We start from the raw sequence: 18,052 nt of genomic DNA on the forward strand, positions 1-18,052 counted from the left end.
TAAAGCTCATCCAGTTCCACCCCTCTGCCATGGGCAGGGACACCTCCCACTGTCCCAGCTTGCTCCAAGCCCCATCCAACCTGGCCTTGGGCACTTCCAGGGATCCAGGGGCAGCCACAGCTTCTCTGGGCACCCTGTGCCAGGGCCTCCCTGCCCTCACAGGGAAAAATTTCTTCCCAATATCCACTCTAACTTTGCCCTCTTTTAGTTTGAAGCCATTCCCTATGTCATGTCCCTCCAACCCTTGTCCAAAATCCCTCTCCAGCTCTCTTGGAGCTCGGTCCTAGAAGGGGCTCTAAGATCTCCTGGATCTTCTATTCTCCAGGCTGAACATCCCCAGCTCTCCCAGTGTGGCTGCAGAGCAGCCCTGTCCCCTGCAATGACATCTTTCCCTGTATCAGGGACAGCGTGGCCGGCAGGACCAGGGCAGTGATTGTCCCTCTGTACTCAGCCTTGGTGACACCACACCTCGAGTGCTGAGTGCAGTTTTGGTTTCTCATTTAAAAAGGACACTGAGGTGCTGGAGCATGTCCAGAGGAGGGCAAAAGATTCATGAAAGGTCTAGAAAACCTTATAAGCCATGGCTGAGGGAACTGGGCTTGGTTAGTCTCACAAAGACTCAATGTGGGTTTATTTGCTCTCATATTTGTGGCATTTTGTCTCCATTATACCGGTGATGATGCCAGTATAGATTCTGTGTGATCCAGTATAGATTCTATGATGATACCAGCATAGATTCCCTGTGACGTACCCTGTAGGATGGGTTGAGTGTTGCTGTTTGGGACCCAATCTCATGTATGTGTGGCACCTCTGTATTTTGGGAGTCATCTACTGGGAACAATGAATAATCACACCTTTGTGTTTTTCTCCTCAGAGAAACAACCAGGCAGGGGAAATACCTTTTTTTCCCTCTCTTTTCTTCCCTTGTCCTCCAAGCTGACTACAGCAGTAGATCTATAAGGAGAGTGCATTGAGGCGGGATCCAGCCTCTTCTACCGTGCCTGCACTGAGAGGACTGAAGGAAATGGCCTTGAGTCACTGGACAGTCAAGTTAGATGTTATATTTTTTTATTTTCCCACTATTTGGGCGATCATTGGAACAGCTTACCCAGCTAAGTGGTGAACTCACCACCCCTGGGGGCGTTTAAGAGGCGCTTGGCTGATGAGGTTTAGGGCACACAATGGCGGGGGTGCACTGACAGCCGGACTTTATACCCTTAAATTCCTCTCCTCACCTTCTCAACTCCTCAATTCCTCAGCTCCAGCCGCCACCCCGCCCTGGGGCGCCGCGCAGGCGCCGCTCCGCCCTTTGTGAGGGGAGGGCGGCGGCGCCTGCGCCCAGCGCGTTTCCTGCCGCCCGTGTCAGAGCCGGGCCCGCTCGGCCTCTCCCGCCGCCGGAGCGGAGTCGCGTTGACTGCCCAGAGTCCGCGAGCCCCGCTCCGCCCCCGCCGCCTCAGGTGAGTCCCGGCCGCGGCAGCGATGGGCGGCGAGCGGGGGGAGCCTGCGGGCCCGCCGGCGTGAGGGGAGCGCGGAGGGGAGGCAGCGCAGCATCGCTGCCCCGAGGGGCTGGGGGCGCCGCGCTCAGGGTGAGGCGGTGGGCACCGCTCGCCGCTTCGCCCTGAGGGGCCGGGGAGAGGCGAGGCTGAGGAAGTGCCCTGTTTTCCCCCGTTGTGCCCCCCCGTATTCCCCGCTGTTCCCCCCACGGCCCCCGCCGTGCCCTGTGCTGGCAGGGCCCAGCTCGCAATCCGTGCCCATCGCGGCGGATTTGTCCTGCTAACGGTGTCTCGTGTCTGGAGGTGCCCGGGATGAGCCACCCCCCTGGGAAATGCGCGCTGAGTGACTTGGGAGGGAGTGACAGTGCTGGCAGGCTGTCCTTCCTCGCAGGTGCTTGGCTCCCAGGTGTTTGGAGGTGGTGTAGGTGCTCTGAGGATGGGAAAGGATCACAAAGATCCCTTTCTCGCTGTCACACGCACACATTCCCTCTCCACTTCTGAGTCCGGATCCTGGCCTGGCTGCTTGTCCAGGAATGGGCAAGTACCATTCACCACATATTTCTCACCCCGGAAGAGGTGACAGCAGCTGAGTGCTGCGCATCCCAGCCTCGATCCTTTCAGGCCTTGTACTGAAAGAACTGCTCTACGAAAGTGCAAGATTTCCCTTTTTTTTCCCCTCCATTTAAAAATATTTTTTTGAAATTTAAAGTCAGCTGCTTTCCATTTGAAATAAAACTCAGGGAGAGCTGCATTAAGTACTTGGTAACAAAGTCACACCAGTGTCTTCCCCATGTAAGATTCTGGGGCTGGATGACGGGAAGGCGTTGAGGTTATTGATTTGTTAAGAATTATAAAACCAGCAGCATTTTCCCCTACTGAAATATGAGCTGAATCTTGTCTGTCTATTAGTAAGGATTAAATATCACTGGAAAACTTCTTTAAGCTTTATCTTCCCAAAGAACATAGCCCTGTATCTATAAGGAGACAGAAACAGCACTGCTTTTTGAGGTTATCATCATTGTTGTGTTTTATGGGTTTGTAACCAAACCAAATTGGGAAAAAGTCTCTTGTAACCAGTTGTGGAGCTCAGGTAATTCAGTCAATGGGAAGGAATGGATCAAACACCTTTGGGCAGGTTTTGGGAGCAGCTGAGTAAAAATACCTGAACTAAGAGTTAGGGTGGGACCATATTTTATATGTAATGCCAATCTGTGAATAAAATACTACAGTTGTGCTAGAAAGTGTTTCAAAATAGCTGCGGTCCTTGGGGAGAGGAGACTGGATATTTTTACATTTTATTTCGGAAAGAGTAGCAAAGGCTGAGCATTCCTTGTTGGTGGAACAGCTCTTGAACTTTTCCTGTATATGGAAATGTGCTGCTACTGAATGTTGGCAGGAGCTAAAGCAAGATCCTGGAAAAAGCACTTTGCAGTTGTGTTTTGCTTCCACACGTGGAATCTCAGATGATGGATGTCCAAGGGCAGAGGTAACCCAGACTATAGCAACATTTTCACATGAACAAAAAATAATTCATTATTTTGCCTGGGACTGTGTGTATTTAATACTTAATTTGATTGGTGGAATGTGATTTTTATAAGAACTGTGAAAATCGTGCTGGTTAAAATTATGAGCTGGACTAAAAGCTCATATTGTTAACAGTTGTATTTCAAGTACATTTGAAATGCACCCGTAATTTGCATATTTTTAGAATAACAGTGCTCGATTTCCTTAAATAAAATCAAAAGTCTCTCCAGTTACTTGCATTGGTGAAATACTGCCTCACCTCTGCTCCAAGACCCAGCACTCTCAAGGCATTTGTTAAACTGGTGGTGTGATAGTAACTCCTGAGGCTCCCTAAGAGCGTACTCGTCCTTCTTTCACTCCCAAGTTTCTGTTGGATTGCCATTCATTTCCTGTTTGCTTCCAAATTCCTACCTTGTCCTGAAGTCTCCACCCTCTGCTAACATGGCCATACTTGGGTATGTTGTAATTCCAGGCTGTAATGGGTGTGGGTGTCTTGGAATGACATCACGGAGATCGTTCTTTTAAGAGGGATCTGTGGGGGTAAAAATCCTTTGATCCATCAGTGATAAATTGCTGTGAAAATTAGTGGAAGATACCAAAGGAATTGGCTAGTCCAGGTTGGATATATTGAGCTGTGCACATTTTGATTATTACAGGTGACCTTGAGTTTTTGTGGTGTTCTATTCCATCCATTCATGCTGCTCTGGTTAATACAGCACATAGAATACTGTATTTTAATACCTGAAATATTTTGGTATCTAAAGTACTTTAATGTCTAAAATATTTTCATTTCAAAAATAAACTACTCCATGTCCTGTATTCACCAAAGGCAGCATAAATGGGTGGAAGGTAATATAATAAAAACATTTTAAACAACTTTGTGTCTGTGGATGGATGTGCCCCCAGTTACAGATTTTCAGCACTGTCTCTTGTGACAGCCATCAGTTAAAAGAAAAAAGTAGGTGTTTAGCCTTTTTTAAACAAAATACTCACAAACTATAACGATTCAGCTTGTTTTAGTGTTTGAGTTTAATGGGGCAAAAGCCTGATTATCAAATAGTTCAGTGCTAGAATTAATTTGAAGAAATTACTAATTAACTAATTAGTAGTCTTAGTAGTTTTTCCCTAGGATGCGTAAAAATGGTTTTATCAAATAATATATCAGCAGATATATTAATATACAATATAAATTATATCTATAATATATAAATAATATATAATATCAAATAGTGCATCAGCAGTTTGACTTCCTGAAGAAAAGATTTTGTTGTAGCTCTGCCTGTGAGCCTGGATACAAGTCAGGCTTTAGAATCAGTTCACTGACCTTTGCCCTAGATATTTATTTTTCTAATTGTTCTATTTCCATAGTAAAATTATTAGGTTTATTAGATTTCCTGAGGACCTGCTCTCTTGTCTGTGAGGATGCACAAAGAAGCAAGTGTATCTGGCTTTTAGGGCAACTGCAATTAGCTAATTAGCAGGACAATGCAAATCCATCATCCCACTGGAAATATCTGGGGGTGTGACACAGGCAGCTCTTGAGCAGCCTTAGCATATTTATTACCTTGTGATCTGTAAATAAATTGTAACACTGCGCTGAACGGTGCTTGGTAAATGTTGAAGATTAGCTTTGTTTTATTAATTCTCTCATTTTGAAGCGTTTTGTTTTCGATTTTACACCTTTCAGCCTTTTCACTTTTTACAACATAGGAATCTCTTTAACTCGGAATGTCTCTGCACCAGTTCCTGCTGGAGCCAATCACCTGCCATGCCTGGAACAGAGACCGTACTCGTAAGTCATAAGTTCATTTTCATTTTTAATTCATCTTTTTTTCAATTGCTGTTTTCTTTCTGCTGTCAGTTTTTGATGTGCTGGTGTTCTGGGTCACATTTATGGAAGGTGTGATCAGATATATAATTCTACATGTTAAATGTTCTACTTCTGATGCAAAAAAAGCACAAGTGTTCCAAATCTGAGCTTTTCTAAGCCTGCTGCTGGAACTCTGGCATAGGAGGCAATTGAGTCTTCCTGGTGTTCCACAAAGCTTTGCCTCTTGGCCAAGTTTTCTATATAATGTGGATTGTTGTGTTCCAAATGTGTTGTCTTCCTGTGCAGAGTACTCATGACCCTGGTATGTGCACCAATATCAAACTGCCAGAGGGCAGGGTTAGGTGGGATTTTGGGAAGAAATTCTTCCCTGGGAGGGTGGGGAGGCCCTGGCACAGATTCCCAGGGGAGCTGTACCTGGAAGTGCCCGAGGCTAGGATGGATGGTGCTTGGAGCAACTTGGGATAGTGGAAGGTGTCCCTGTCCATGGCAGGGGGTTGGAACTGGATGATCTTAAAGATGCCTTCCAGCCCAAACCATTCCATGATTCTTTGTCCATAATTATTGGAGATTTTCCAGGGATTTTGGCCCTTCATTAACAAAGCCCATGCGATGCTCTCAAATTTGTAAATAGAGGTTTTAGATGGGAAAAGTCTTTCCAAATCTAGCATTTGCTATTGAAAAACCTTCTGTACAATTGGATTGTTTTATTTCTTCTTTCAAGAGATTGCCATTAGCCCTAATAACCATGAAGTGCACATCTACAAGAAGAGTGGGAACCAGTGGGTGAAGGCTCACGAGCTGAAGGAGCACAATGGGCACATTACAGGTGAGATTGTGCTGAGCCTCACGCGAAGTTTCCCAACCCCTCCTGTTTTCCCCAGCTGAGATTCTGAACAGGAAATCTGCAAGTGTTGAGTAAATAGATCTTTTTATAGGTTGGCATTCCCACTTAGACAGAGCCTTGCAGCAGTTTTCTGAACTGCATGCAGTGAATGTTAGGAAGAAAAGCCCTATCTCATTTCCAGACATTTCAGTGGAGTTACTGAGCCATTTTTTCTTATCTATGGCTTATTTTTCATCCCTAATGACATAATGAGAACACATTTTCAGCCTGCTGAAGTAATCTGCTTGTGTCACAGTGATGCATTCTGTTCCCTTTCAAGTGCTAGTACTACAGTTTCATCAAGTATACGACTGTAGAATTGCTTTGTGGTTTGCAACAACAATAACTACCCTTTTTAAGGACTGTACAAACATATGAAGTGGTCAGTCCTGGACTTGGACCATCAGTGAGCACATTTATTGCAGGCCCTGTTCATCCACAATGGAAATTAAGAAGAGCTGCCACACTGAGTCGCAAGGTGTTATTTTAAGAAATGTGATTATTCTGTGGCAGTCTTTTATATTACTGGGTTGGTTTTGTTTTTTTGGTTTTTTTTTTTATAGTGATACTTTTAAAAGGGCTTTATTCTCTTAAGGAAATGAAAATAATTAATACAACCACATGCCCAAAGCAGCAAATTCTTTTCTCAGCTCACTAATGGGCAGAAGTATCAATCCAACAGCATTTTGCAGGAACTTTATTCAATTTTTCCAATTCTTGCTGCCCAAGAGTGCAGCTATCCCTGCTTCTTTGTGAAGAGTCACTTGGGCTGCATTTACAAATTGTGTCCCCATGAAGACATTCTACTTGTACCTGTTAGTGTTAGAGTCCAAATATTCATGACCTGGGAGAAGAACTCTCCCTGCTTTCCTGCACAGTGGTTACCTTTGGAGTACAAAACGCTGTGGTGGTTGTAAAGAGTGGAGTTAAGCTGTGGTTACACACAGGAGAGCCAACTGCTTGTAACCCCTGCCAGGAGTGAGTCAGCTGCTGCCACTGCAGCTCCTGATGACAGGGGACAAGGTCCTTCTTGTGACTCAAGTTTGTGGTGAGCTGCCTCTGCTCACTCACAGGAAGAGCTTGTTTTCTGCTGAGCTAAAAATCTGAACATCCCTGAGTCAGAACAGCACCAGGGCTGGTGAGAGGAGGTGGTGGGCAGGAGAAGGAAAGAGAGACAGGATGGTCCCTCTTTCAAAGACAGTGCTAGAACTCCTGTAACTGTAGTTTCAGACTATAAACCTTTTCACTTTTTAAACATAAACCTATTTTGAAGTAAACAGTATCATATGGTAACATTAGTGCAAATTCTTTCCACAGCTTTTATCTCCCTTTCAGATTGTGAGCTTAAGAGAGATTTTTAATACTGCATGTAGTAATGGAAAACCACTGATACATAATTTGTGGTGGGAGAGTTGAGGACAGCATCCCAAAGGATGGTAGAGAAAAGATGAAAAATAATGTTCCCATAAGACTTTCCAGTTGGGAACATCCTTCATTGCCTAGGAGGGGGAAGAAACAATGGCAGCTTTATCAAAGGGGTTTTTTTTATTGTTTGAATTTGTTATTTTTTTTCTTGGTAAACCTTTCTTGTGTCACAGCTTAAATAGGCATGGAAAAAAATGTAAGCATTGTGTCAGTGCATAAAGATTGATAACAGCTAACCAAAAAGCCCTGTTATCGAAACTTTAGATCATGGCTGCAGTCTGGCAGCAAGCACAAAACGTTGTTAGAGGTTGTGCAGTTTTAGAATTGCTGAGTTTCAGCTGTTGAGAGGGATCTTGCACAAGTCAGGGGTTTGGAGGGTGCTAGTGGACAGGCCTTGGCCAGTCTGCAGAGCTCCACCTGTTGGCCAGCCCTCGGAGCTTCCTCAGGATCTGGGAATTTGGGATCTGCAGTTTTGATGAAAGCTGGAGGGAGAAACAAGTATCCCTAACAGCTTGAAGTAGCTCCTGGAGAATAAGAGATGAAAGGGAATCACAGAACAGGAATAACTGTGTCAGCGATCAGTTCATCAGGAACTGCAGTGACAGGGCAAGGAGAAATGGCTTCAGACTGAAAGAGGGGAAATTTAGGTTAGATATGGCAAAAGTCTTCCCTGTGAGGGCGGTGAGGCCCTGACTCAGATTGCCTGGAGAAGCTGAGGCTGCCCCTGAATCCCTGGGAGCGTCCAAGGAAGTGTCCAAGTGGATGGGGCTTGGAGCAACCTGGGCCAGTGAATGGACGTTGGCACAAAGTTGGAACTGGACGATCTTTAAGGTCCTTTCCACCCTAAATCATTCTGGGATTCCGTGACAGAGGGCTTGTGAGGTGATCTCTGTTTTGCCTTAACACGAAGGGGAAGATGAATTCCTGTGACCCCTTCCCTGGCAGGTATTGACTGGGCTCCCAAAAGCGACCGCATCGTGACGTGCGGCGCCGACCGCAACGCCTACGTGTGGAGCCAGAAGGACGGCGTGTGGAAACCCACCCTCGTCATCCTCAGGATCAACCGTGCCGCCACCTTCGTCAAGTGGTCTCCCTTGGAGAACAAGTTTGCTGTGGGCAGTGGGGCTCGACTCATATCTGTGTGCTACTTTGAGTCTGAAAATGACTGGTGAGCTGGTTTTGTGTCTTGAAGGCCAGCATGGGAAAGCTGGAGTTGTTTAATGCTGGTAACTGGGTTACTATTATTAGTTATTTAGTTATTAGTTATAATTAATGCTGGGTAACTGGGTTACTATTTTACTAATTCCTAAAATATTCAGGAGGTGCTGAGGGATGGCCTCATCAGTTCTTTTGTGGACTTTAACATTTGGGGAAGAAGGTTATCTCTATTCTTTGCTCTGCTGTAGCACCTAAAGGCCTTTGTCTATTTTCAGCCAGTACAAGTTGGCGTGGATGTGTTCTGCCTGACTGCCATAAACATATGTTGCTTTTCTGAAAGTGCAAGAATTTCTGCAGAGTAAAGATTTCATTACTACAACTCTGTGGTTGAAAGAAGATAAATATTTCCTTTCCCTTCTTTGTGCCAGAGTGAATGAAGAAATCTTCACTGGAGTCTTTCTTCTGTATCTCTTATTTTGGGCCACTTCTTGTCATTCTGTCACATCTCCAGGGTGATCTGTTAGAATATGTTTGAGCTTGTCATAGACCTATTCTGCATTTTGTCACTTTTACCACAGTTTATAGATTTCACATAGGAATTTCACAAAGATATTTCCACCATTAACATTTTTCTCATTTTAGCATCTAAACTTAACGCTTCTGATCTTTTCCCTTTGTAGCTGCACGTGTTGGAGCTACAGTTGCTGTATCATCTGTAGCTGAAATCAGCGTGGGGGGTATCTCTTACTTTGGGTTGCATAAACAGGCACAAAAGCACAGGTGTCCTCTGTGCAGTCTGCCATGGGGGGATGAAAAACAATGGCACCATCTGCAAAATACATTTTAAAGATTATTTTGGACTTGTATGCTTTCCAGCATGTTCACTTATCAATATTTTTTCTCTGCCTCACTTGTCTGCAAAAGAATCAAGACTCCATATGCTAAAGGAATATAATTTGTAAATTGTGAGCCTTAAAACTTGCGCTTGATGGAAGTTAAATCAAAGAAAAAGCACCATCATCCCAAAGGCCATCAAGTGAATAATAGATTTCATTACTAGTTTGTAAATAGTTCAGATAAACCAAATCTGCTGAGACATATTTAGGGCACTATTGATGAACTCAGCAGCAGGACCACTTTGCACTGCACTGCAGATAATTGAGATGAATGCACTGCTTGGGTCATTGGCAGTCCCCCCATTTTCTTGTTGTGTTTTATAGTTATTGTATTTTTAAACAGTAGAAAAGTCAATAGGCAAGAGATGTGGTTATAAAATTTGTTGGAAGGACTTGTGCTTGGTGATCCATGGAAATAGTGCTGCTTAGCTCAGTGTCACAGTCCCAGCTGACCTCGTGTTCCCTGGGGGGAAGAGACCTGGTGATTCCTGTGCGAAATTCCCATCAAGGAGTTCCATCTGATGCATCATAAAAATCAGCTTGAAGGGGAATAGGACTTAACTGAGGAGATGCATATTTACTGAGTTTGTTCATAATATTTGAAAGTTTAATTAAGCTAACCATAAAGTTCACAGATTGCACAAGAGAATGAGAAAGATTTGACATGAAGTTTTTTTCCAAAAAGGATGTGTTTAGTCATTGACAGGGAGGAATCTTTTTGAGGAGTGCTTCATGGATTTGTGGGAATCAGGTAAAATACGCTCACATAAATTTTATGTCTTATTTTGGTTTGGTTTTGTTTTAGGTGGGTGAGCAAACACATTAAAAAGCCCATTCGTTCCACTGTCCTCAGCCTGGACTGGCACCCCAACAATGTCCTGCTGGCTGCAGGGTCCTGTGACTTCAAGTGCAGGTGAGAGAGACGAAAACATTTATCTACAGATTGGGTTACTGGATCAAATCAGTAGCTTGAGCACATTCATCAGGTAATTGCACTGGCTTTTAGAATAAAAGGTGGCTCATTGTGTACTGCTGTTGGTACCAAAATAAAATATCCAGCTTGGGAAACCTTGGCTTGGGTGCTGCTGTGTCCTGACTTTGCACAGCCAGCATGGATCTGCAGAGGGACACCCCTGAATTTGGGGGATTGCTGGCTTCCTTCCCAGCATTACACAGCGTTTAGGCTCAGAGCTGGCCATTAGGCTGAAGCTGGGTTATCAGGTGTTACCTTGCAGAACACCAGCACTGCTAGTTAGAGTTGAAAAAACAATACCCTAACGGTGCAGTTCCAAAATTCAGAGTAACTGGCCATTTCCAAAGGTGTTATCCCATCTTTTTTCTCTGAGTTCCTTGTTTCCTCCCCTTTGCCTGTGGGGAGCAGAATCAAGGAATTGATCCACCTGCAACTCAACACAATAGAAGAGATTTTTGAAGACCATAAAAAAAAAAAAAAGGCTGTTAAAGGCAGATTGGTGTGAGAGATGGATGGGGGAGACTTTGCAACTGATGGTGAAGTTACAGTGTGAGGGATGGGCCCTGCAAACTGCTCTGTGCTGAGTGATTGGGGTCACTGCAGGGAACTCTGCACGGGGAGTCTGCAGGGCCTGACTTGAATCCACATTCACTTGTACCTCGAATGATAATGAAAGCTTCTTTTCTCAAATTCTTTATGTAATAGGGCAATTTTTAAGCTTCAAAGTGTGTACTAAAAATGACTAAGGAGGAGTGGGAGGGGGAGGTGAGACTGACTATTGCATTCCTTATTTCAGAATGAAATCCTCACATCTAAACCCCATCCTTTGATACCTTTTCATGTAAGGAGAGATGTTAAATGGAAGCTGGGAAAGAGAGGGGAATGTTGTCTCCTCTTTCCTGCCTTATTTACAGTTTAAATTAGATAAACTGTATGTATTCACTTACTGTCACAGAGTAGGTGATGTGAAACAGAAGCAGGTACTTTTCACATGTGGGAGTTTTTAAATTTGGTTTCATAAAGGATCTCAGGATTTTGATATAGGTCACCTGAAATGTGTGTGTGTCCAACCCTAACCATTCTGGCATTCTAGGATTCTGTTTCTTCCCCAAAACCATGAAAAACTATTATCTTTTGTAAATTAGGAGTACAGATCTCTAGAATCCCAGTTCTCCCTTCAGTTCCATATTAAAAAAAAATAAAGATACCTGACGTGTGCACCCGTTCTGATGGAAATTAGGAAATGGATCTGCCAGAGCCACTGCCATGTAATAAGCTGCTAAGTAGGAAACATTTTGGGGAAGGAGTGGAGGGCAGGAGGCTGCAAATTGCTGGGTATTCAGCAGAGATTTTTGGTGCTTGGCCAAGATAAATGAGCTCCCCTTGTATTTATCTGAAATACATATGTATCTGTAGCTACCAGTGCCACATAAGTATGATTTTATGTTCTTGCTGAGGGAATGAAAGTAATTTCCCAACATTCTTTGAAGGCTGGGGTCTTCAAGCTGAGGTGATTTTGGTTTTAAAAGACAGGGAGACTTTAATAAGGGGGAAGACTTCTTATATTTCTAAGTAACAGTTGAATTCAAGGTCTTCCCTACTTAGGTATGATTTTCCTGCCTTGTGTCAAAGGCTTTTGCTTTAAACATCTTGTCCTACTTCCATACATTAAAACACCATCCTTTTAGGTGGCTCTATAAAATTCAGATTTTTAAGGGATTATCATTAGATTATATTTAAACTAATAGAGCCAAATATATATCCATACTTAATTCCCTGAAAATCTGTACCTAATATAGCTGCAGTTAAACCCTTCTCACTCCATATGAGCAGCTTTATTGAAATAAGCTGAATATAGGTGCCTTTGGAGGTGCTTACCCCACACATACAAAAGATACAAAAAACAGGGAAGGGGAGGCTACATTTCTTTAAACTCACTATAAAATAATTCTTGTTTGTGTGTGACTGCAACCATGAATATTTGATTATAGTTTCTCATTTACACTGATTTTTTTTCCCTCTGGTAGTAGCACGGTGTAGCTGCCTTGCTCCTCCTGTTCAATGGACTCAAATCCTATGGTTGTGACGTCCCATTAAATTCCATGGTAACAGTCAAGAACACCATATTGTGGCATGTCTGAATCATGCAGAAGGAATTTGATGAAAGGGGGAGGCTTTCTATTTAAACATACCTTAAAAACTGTAGTGCTGGGGGAAAAAAAAATCTATAAAAACATTGCAGTATTTCAGGTTTTCAAGGCATTTTTGCCATAATGAGCCGGAAGAAGGTGGCTCAGAGCTCCTTTGCTGGCATTAGAACATCACATTTCTTTCTTTGAAATCCTGCTAAAACGGGAATGTTCTTAAAAAGTGGGTAATTTTGTAGGTGTTTGTATTAGCTTCTAATTATACAGTGCCATTCCTGGGTTTTCTCTAACTGAAGGCTTGACTCTGGAGAGCTGTTAGCACCGCAAAAGGATGAAAGGGAAATCTTGGCACGGGGAGAAGTGCACTGACAACGTGTATTTTTGTGCCACCTTCTGGAAAAAAAGGGAGAGGGCTACAAGAGCAGCATTCATAAGAAACCTGTGTGCTTTACCCCCTTTGTCCTGCTGCTTTCTCTCTGCACGCTGCTGCTTCCAGGCTTGTTCCAAGAACCAAAATATTTCATTTTGGGAGAATCAGAACCAGAATCTCTCTCCTTCCGACATGAAACGCACCCCATGCTCCCAGGAGCTTTGTTCTCTCCTTGTTCACCCCAAAATCTTTTTATTTGCAGGGTGTTCTCTGCTTACATTAAGGAAGTGGATGAAAAGCCAGCCAGCACACCCTGGGGCTCCAAGATGCCTTTTGGGCAGCTGATGTCGGAATTTGGGGGCGCAGGCAGCGGAGGGTGGGTGCACAGCGTGAGCTTCTCCGCCAGCGGCAACCGCCTGGCCTGGGTCAGCCACGACAGCACCGTGTCAGTGGCTGATGCCTCCAAAAACATGATGTGAGTATCCCCTTGCTGCTGGTGTGAGCCTGAGGATCCTAAAGGTCTTTTCCAGCCTTAAGGATTCCGTGGTTCCATGTGGGATATTGGGCTTGCAAGCTCGTGTCTCTGTTGCCTGTTTTACTGTAGGCTTCAGGTCTCTTTGAGGCTTATATAAATATTCTATAAATAAGGTTTGTTTCTGTGAATTTTAGAGTATATAATTTAAGTTCTTTGAAGAATCCTTTGGTGAGGGTATAGCAAATTTATTTTGAGGGGGGGAAAAGAGGCATTTATGAAAAAAGGTATCTTCTACTGAGTAACCAGGGAAACAATATTCCCTTTTGCAAAACAATATTTGCAATACAACATATTCCAGACAATATTCCCAATTCAAAGAGAATCCAGAAACATGCTCGCTGCAGCACTAAGACCACATCTCTAACCAGAATCTGGAAAATACGTTCATGAAATATTAATTTCAACATCTGTCCTTAAGATGCTGCTGATGCAAGGTTTCAAATTCCACCTTCCAATCCGACAAAATATTTTACTAACAATTGCTCCTTCTGCTCCTCCTCTTGATCTGCATAACTTTGCAGTGTCCTTGGCTTTCCAGCCAGGAAGGATGAGATTCTCCATGTGTTTGGGTAGCAGAAATCTCTGGGGTCATCCAGATATTGCTGGGATTAATTTTGAATTGTGGTTCTGATCAATACAGTTGTATAAGTACCTGGCAGGAAATATAATTCATTATAAAGTGTTTAAGAATTCTCTTTATTTGTCATTAAATCACAAAAGTTGACTTAACTGCACATCAAGGCTTTTTCCCTCTGCAAAGATGTCAAGCATCAAAATTTCAAGCATTTTTTATATTCAAATGAAATTAATATCTTCATCAAAACAGACATTTTTGGGGTTATTCCTTTTAAACTCTTGCCCCTGTTTACACACAATTTTGGTAATGTTAGCCTTTCACCTGGAATACTTGGCTTCGTTATGAATCTTCCAGCACACTTTCATTAGGCTGAAACTTTTTATTACAAATTACAGCCTTCTGTTGTCACCACAGGGCATCCGAGCTACCTTGACTTTTCCAACAATCCTTGCATGGGAACGATGCCTGTTTTTTGTTAGAGCCGAAAATGAGAGGTTTCAGTGAATCCCTCTAACACATGTCCTTGTGCCCAGGGTTTCGCAGCTGAAAACAGAGTTCCTCCCACTCCTGAGCGTGTCCTTTGTCTCCGAGAACAGCGTGGTGGCAGCTGTAAGTGTCTGCTATTTCCTCCTTGCAGGGCTTTGTGTTTTGGAGGGGGAGCAAACCCCGTGTTTTGCACAGTTGATAATAACACCGAGCAGGCCGTGCCCTGGTGCCGGCGTTTGCGTGTTGGAAGGCAGGGTGGGGATGCTGAGGTGGCGTTTCCTGACGGCTGTTTGCTTGCAGGGCCACGACTGCTGCCCGATGCTCTTCAACTGTGACGAGCGTGGCTTGCTGAGCTTCGTTTCCAAACTCGACATTCCCAAACAGAGCATCCAGCGCAACATCTCCGCCATGGAGCGCTTCCGCAACATGGATAAAAGAGCCACCACGGAGGACCGCAACACCACCCTGGAGACCCTGCACCAAAACAGTATAACGTGAGTGTCCTGCTGCAGCAGCAGGGCAGGGAATGTTCTCCGTGCAGGGTACCCTTAGGTTTGCTGTACCAGAAGGGTGTAGCTGGTGTCCCTTGTGGTTTTTCCCCAGCAGCTCTCTGTTTCTGGGATTTACGTGGGTGCTGGTTAATCGTTGACATGGCCACAGCTGTTTGCTCGTGGTTAATGTGTTGTGTACCTTGGACACAGCTTATCTTATCAAATACGTGGGTAGTTCCCAAGAGGCTGGTGGCACTGTGCAAAATCCAGTCAGCAAAATCCACCTGAAATTCACATCCCAGCTTCCTACTTCAGACGTTACTGCCGTGTCTATTTATTTATTATGTATCACTGTTTTCAAACTGAAAGGGGTGGAAATTTAGGTTAAACCTACAGAAAAATTCTTCCCTGTGAGGGTGGAGAGGCCCTGGCACAGGTTGCCCAGAGAAGCTGTGGCTGCCCCATCCCTGGAGGCTTTCAAGGCCAGGTTGGAGCAACCTGAAATAGTGGAAAGTGTCCCTGCCCATAGCAGGGAGTGGAGCTGGATGAGTCTTCATGTCCCTTCCACCCCAAACCATTCCACAATTCTGTTAATCAAAAGGATTCATTCAGGTTAATCGGGTAAAATATCTTTGCATTAAAAAAATGATGTGATCCCCAGGGATGTTGAGCAATTTCTCTTTATTCAAGGAAAATGTCTCACCAAGCCATTAAAGAGCTTTCAGCATCTTTTTCTTGGCTTATTTTTCTGAGGCATTCTACCAAGAATCTAGTGTAGGCTCTGGTATAGTCATGTCTCCATCCAAAGAGTAGGAGTAGAATTCAACCCAAATTCCCCAGTTTTCTGGCTCTCTGGAATGGCTGTTGGAGCTCTCACTGTCTGTTTGCAGCCAAGTGTCTATTTATGAGATAGACAAACGGGATTGTCGGAAATTCTGCACCACTGGCATCGATGGAGCAATGACCATCTGGGATTTTAAGGTGAAAATGTGCTTTTACTACCATGTTTATGTGAATTAGCTGGGCTGGGGGGATTTTTTTTTCTTTTAATCTCTAGTATCAACTCCTTGGGCTCAGCCCCAAGCCGGGTTTTAGCAGCAGCAGGAAATCCAGACTGGAATACTCAAAACCATTAGTGAAGTCCATAAGAAAAACTGATCCAGGAATCTACATAAATGCAGATGCAGTTTGTGAAGCAGATGGTGATAATACAGATTAATTTTTTAATAGAATTACTTAATGTCCCTTAATTCTTTCATTCTCCAACCTAAGCCACAGTTGGGCTGGAACAATTAGTACAACACAACCCCCTGCCTCTTCCTTCTCCCATCCCATGGGGCTCTGCTCATTGTCCTGCTGCAGAATGTGGTCCTGTCCTTTTAGAATTAACTTACCCAAGGAGTAAGAAGTTGTCTCTGACAGCTGCAAAATACAATATTGAAAATCCTAAAAGGACGTTTTAATGTCCAAGCCTGCTTTGCTCAGGCCTGGCCAACAGAGGTCCCTGTTGGTCTTCCCAAAACTGGGATATGGGATTTGATCTAGGGAAAGAATAGATTGTCTGTTCTGTGGTGCCGGAGTGCTCTGGTGGGGACAGGGGTCAAACATGGAGTTGAGGGGATCTCTGAGCTGCTTTAGTGCAGTTTTAGGTGTGTATCATTGGCCTGTGCAGGCCTGATTTTGAAAGGAATGACTGTTGTGGTCTCTGGCTCTTGCATTAGGAAGAAATCCTTTACCTAAAGAAGAAATTCTTCCCTGTAAGGGTGGGGAGGCCCTGGCACAGGGTGCCCAGAGAAGCTGTGGCTGCCCCTGGATCCGTGGAAATATCCAGGGCCAGGTTGGACAGGGTTTGGAGCAAGCTGGGACAGTGGAAGGTGTCCCTGCCATGGCAGAGGCTGGAATGAAATGAGCTTTAAGGTCCCTTCCAACCCAAACCATTCTGGGATTCTGTGACTGAGTCTAATTTCAAATATTCATGGTTTTTAGCATTTACACTGAATTATTTAGCCCAAGCTAGAGCAGCAGATTGTAATTAAGATTTTTTTTTTCTCTCCTTCAAGACTTTAGAGTCCTCCATCCAAGGGCTACGAATCATGTAAAGATGGATTTCCATGATCTAGCAGGACAAACTGCTTGACAGAATGCAGCTCCCACATCTGCACAAACCTGAAAAGGGAGGAGGAAGGTGAAATATTTGGAAACACTGAGAAAATACAGCTTGGCAGATTTTCTTTTGAATCTAAATTTGGTGAATTGTGTTGGTTTCAAAATCAGCTGTGATTGTTCTTTTTTTTTTTTTTTTTTTTGGTTGGTTGTTTCATTCCATTCTTTACCAAAGCTGCTCCTTAAGTAGTTTATTGCAGGAAGTTATGAATCACTAACTTAAAAGGGGAATTTTATGTAAATTGTCTGCTAGAAATAATAATAATAATAATAATAAAAAAGAGAAAAACTGATTCTTTGTTTTGATGCTTGTTGATTAAAAGAGGGATGTTAAGGAAATTGGGAGAGAGACAGAGTGGGGAAAACCCTGCACTGATATTTTATGGCCTTAAAACAGGAGAAGTTCATCTTAACTGAAAGGTTCTAAAGTTGACAGACCTGGAGTTCTGGTGATCTGGATGTGAAGATTCAGATGAGCTTCTTCCAGAAGAATTTTTCCCTTGAGGTGACCATTTTGGAGGATGAATGATTTTATCCTACTTCTCTTCATTCTGTCTGCATTGCATTCAATCCATAACAACAGCAAATTAACCTGAATGTCTTTTTGTTGTCTGCTCAGTGGGTGACATTTTTCCAAAGGTGAGTGACCAGAATTATTTGTAGTTGCTCTCAGGGCAGTGCCTGGGGGACAGGATAGAAAGCTCTGTGTGGAAAGTGAAACAAAAATCTGCTGAGCCTCGTCTGGGGAAGACAAATTAAAAGCAAATCTTGTGGTAAGTCCGTGGAACTTCGTGGTGATTCCATGGAATCACCATCCCTGGAGGTGTTCAAGGAACAACTGGACGTGGCACTCAGTGCTCTGAGCTGCTTGGCAAGGTGGGCATTGGTCACAGCTTGGACTTGATGAACTTGGAGGTTTTTTCCACCCTCTGGTTCTGGGGTTCTGTGTCCTGTTAGAGCTGAGCTCTCAACCTGTAAAATCCTCTGTTTATATCAACTGGTGGGCAAAGGAAGCTGCAGCCAGAGGTGACAGTGTCAGTGACACTGTCAGCACAGTGTCTGGCCTCTGTGCTGATCTTTGTCCCCAGGTGCCTCTGGCA

The 18,052-nt window shown here is 43.9% G+C and overlaps 1 protein-coding gene across 2 annotated transcripts; it reads left to right on the forward strand.

Annotated features, from left to right (window-relative positions):
• The first annotated feature begins 1,321 nt into the window (after nt 1-1,321).
• Nucleotides 1,322-17,245, forward strand: ARPC1A (actin related protein 2/3 complex subunit 1A). 2 transcript variants are annotated; one of them, XM_038151604.1, is made up of 10 exons: nt 1,322-1,457; nt 4,705-4,809; nt 5,570-5,674; nt 8,102-8,324; nt 10,016-10,123; nt 12,963-13,175; nt 14,346-14,421; nt 14,599-14,792; nt 15,680-15,770; nt 16,850-17,245. In XM_038151604.1, the coding sequence occupies exons 2-10, from the start codon at nt 4,746-4,748 to the stop codon at nt 16,886-16,888; spliced, it is 1,113 nt and encodes a 370-aa protein (XP_038007532.1). In that variant the 5' UTR covers nt 1,322-1,457; nt 4,705-4,745; the 3' UTR covers nt 16,889-17,245. The 2 variants fall into 2 exon arrangements, with proteins under 2 accessions (XP_038007532.1, XP_038007531.1); XM_038151603.1 differs by having other exon boundaries at nt 4,728-4,809.
• The last annotated feature ends 807 nt before the right edge of the window (nt 17,246-18,052 follow it).

This window comes from Motacilla alba, chromosome 14, assembly GCF_015832195.1.
Source record: "Motacilla alba alba isolate MOTALB_02 chromosome 14, Motacilla_alba_V1.0_pri, whole genome shotgun sequence".
NCBI lineage: Eukaryota > Metazoa > Chordata > Aves > Passeriformes > Motacillidae > Motacilla > Motacilla alba.

What these genes read in the sequence shown, in the direction of transcription:
- ARPC1A (XM_038151604.1), top strand. Translation starts at nt 4,746, where the DNA reads ATGTCTCTGCACCAGTTCCTGCTGGAGCCAATCACCTGCCATGCCTGG. An exon ending in TCCTGTGACTTCAAGTGCAG is followed by an intron (nt 10,124 to 12,962) that starts GTGAGAGAGACG and finishes TTTTATTTGCAG; the next exon opens with GGTGTTCTCTGCTTACATTA. An exon ending in AGAACAGCGTGGTGGCAGCT is followed by an intron (nt 14,422 to 14,598) that starts GTAAGTGTCTGC and finishes GTTTGCTTGCAG; the next exon opens with GGCCACGACTGCTGCCCGAT.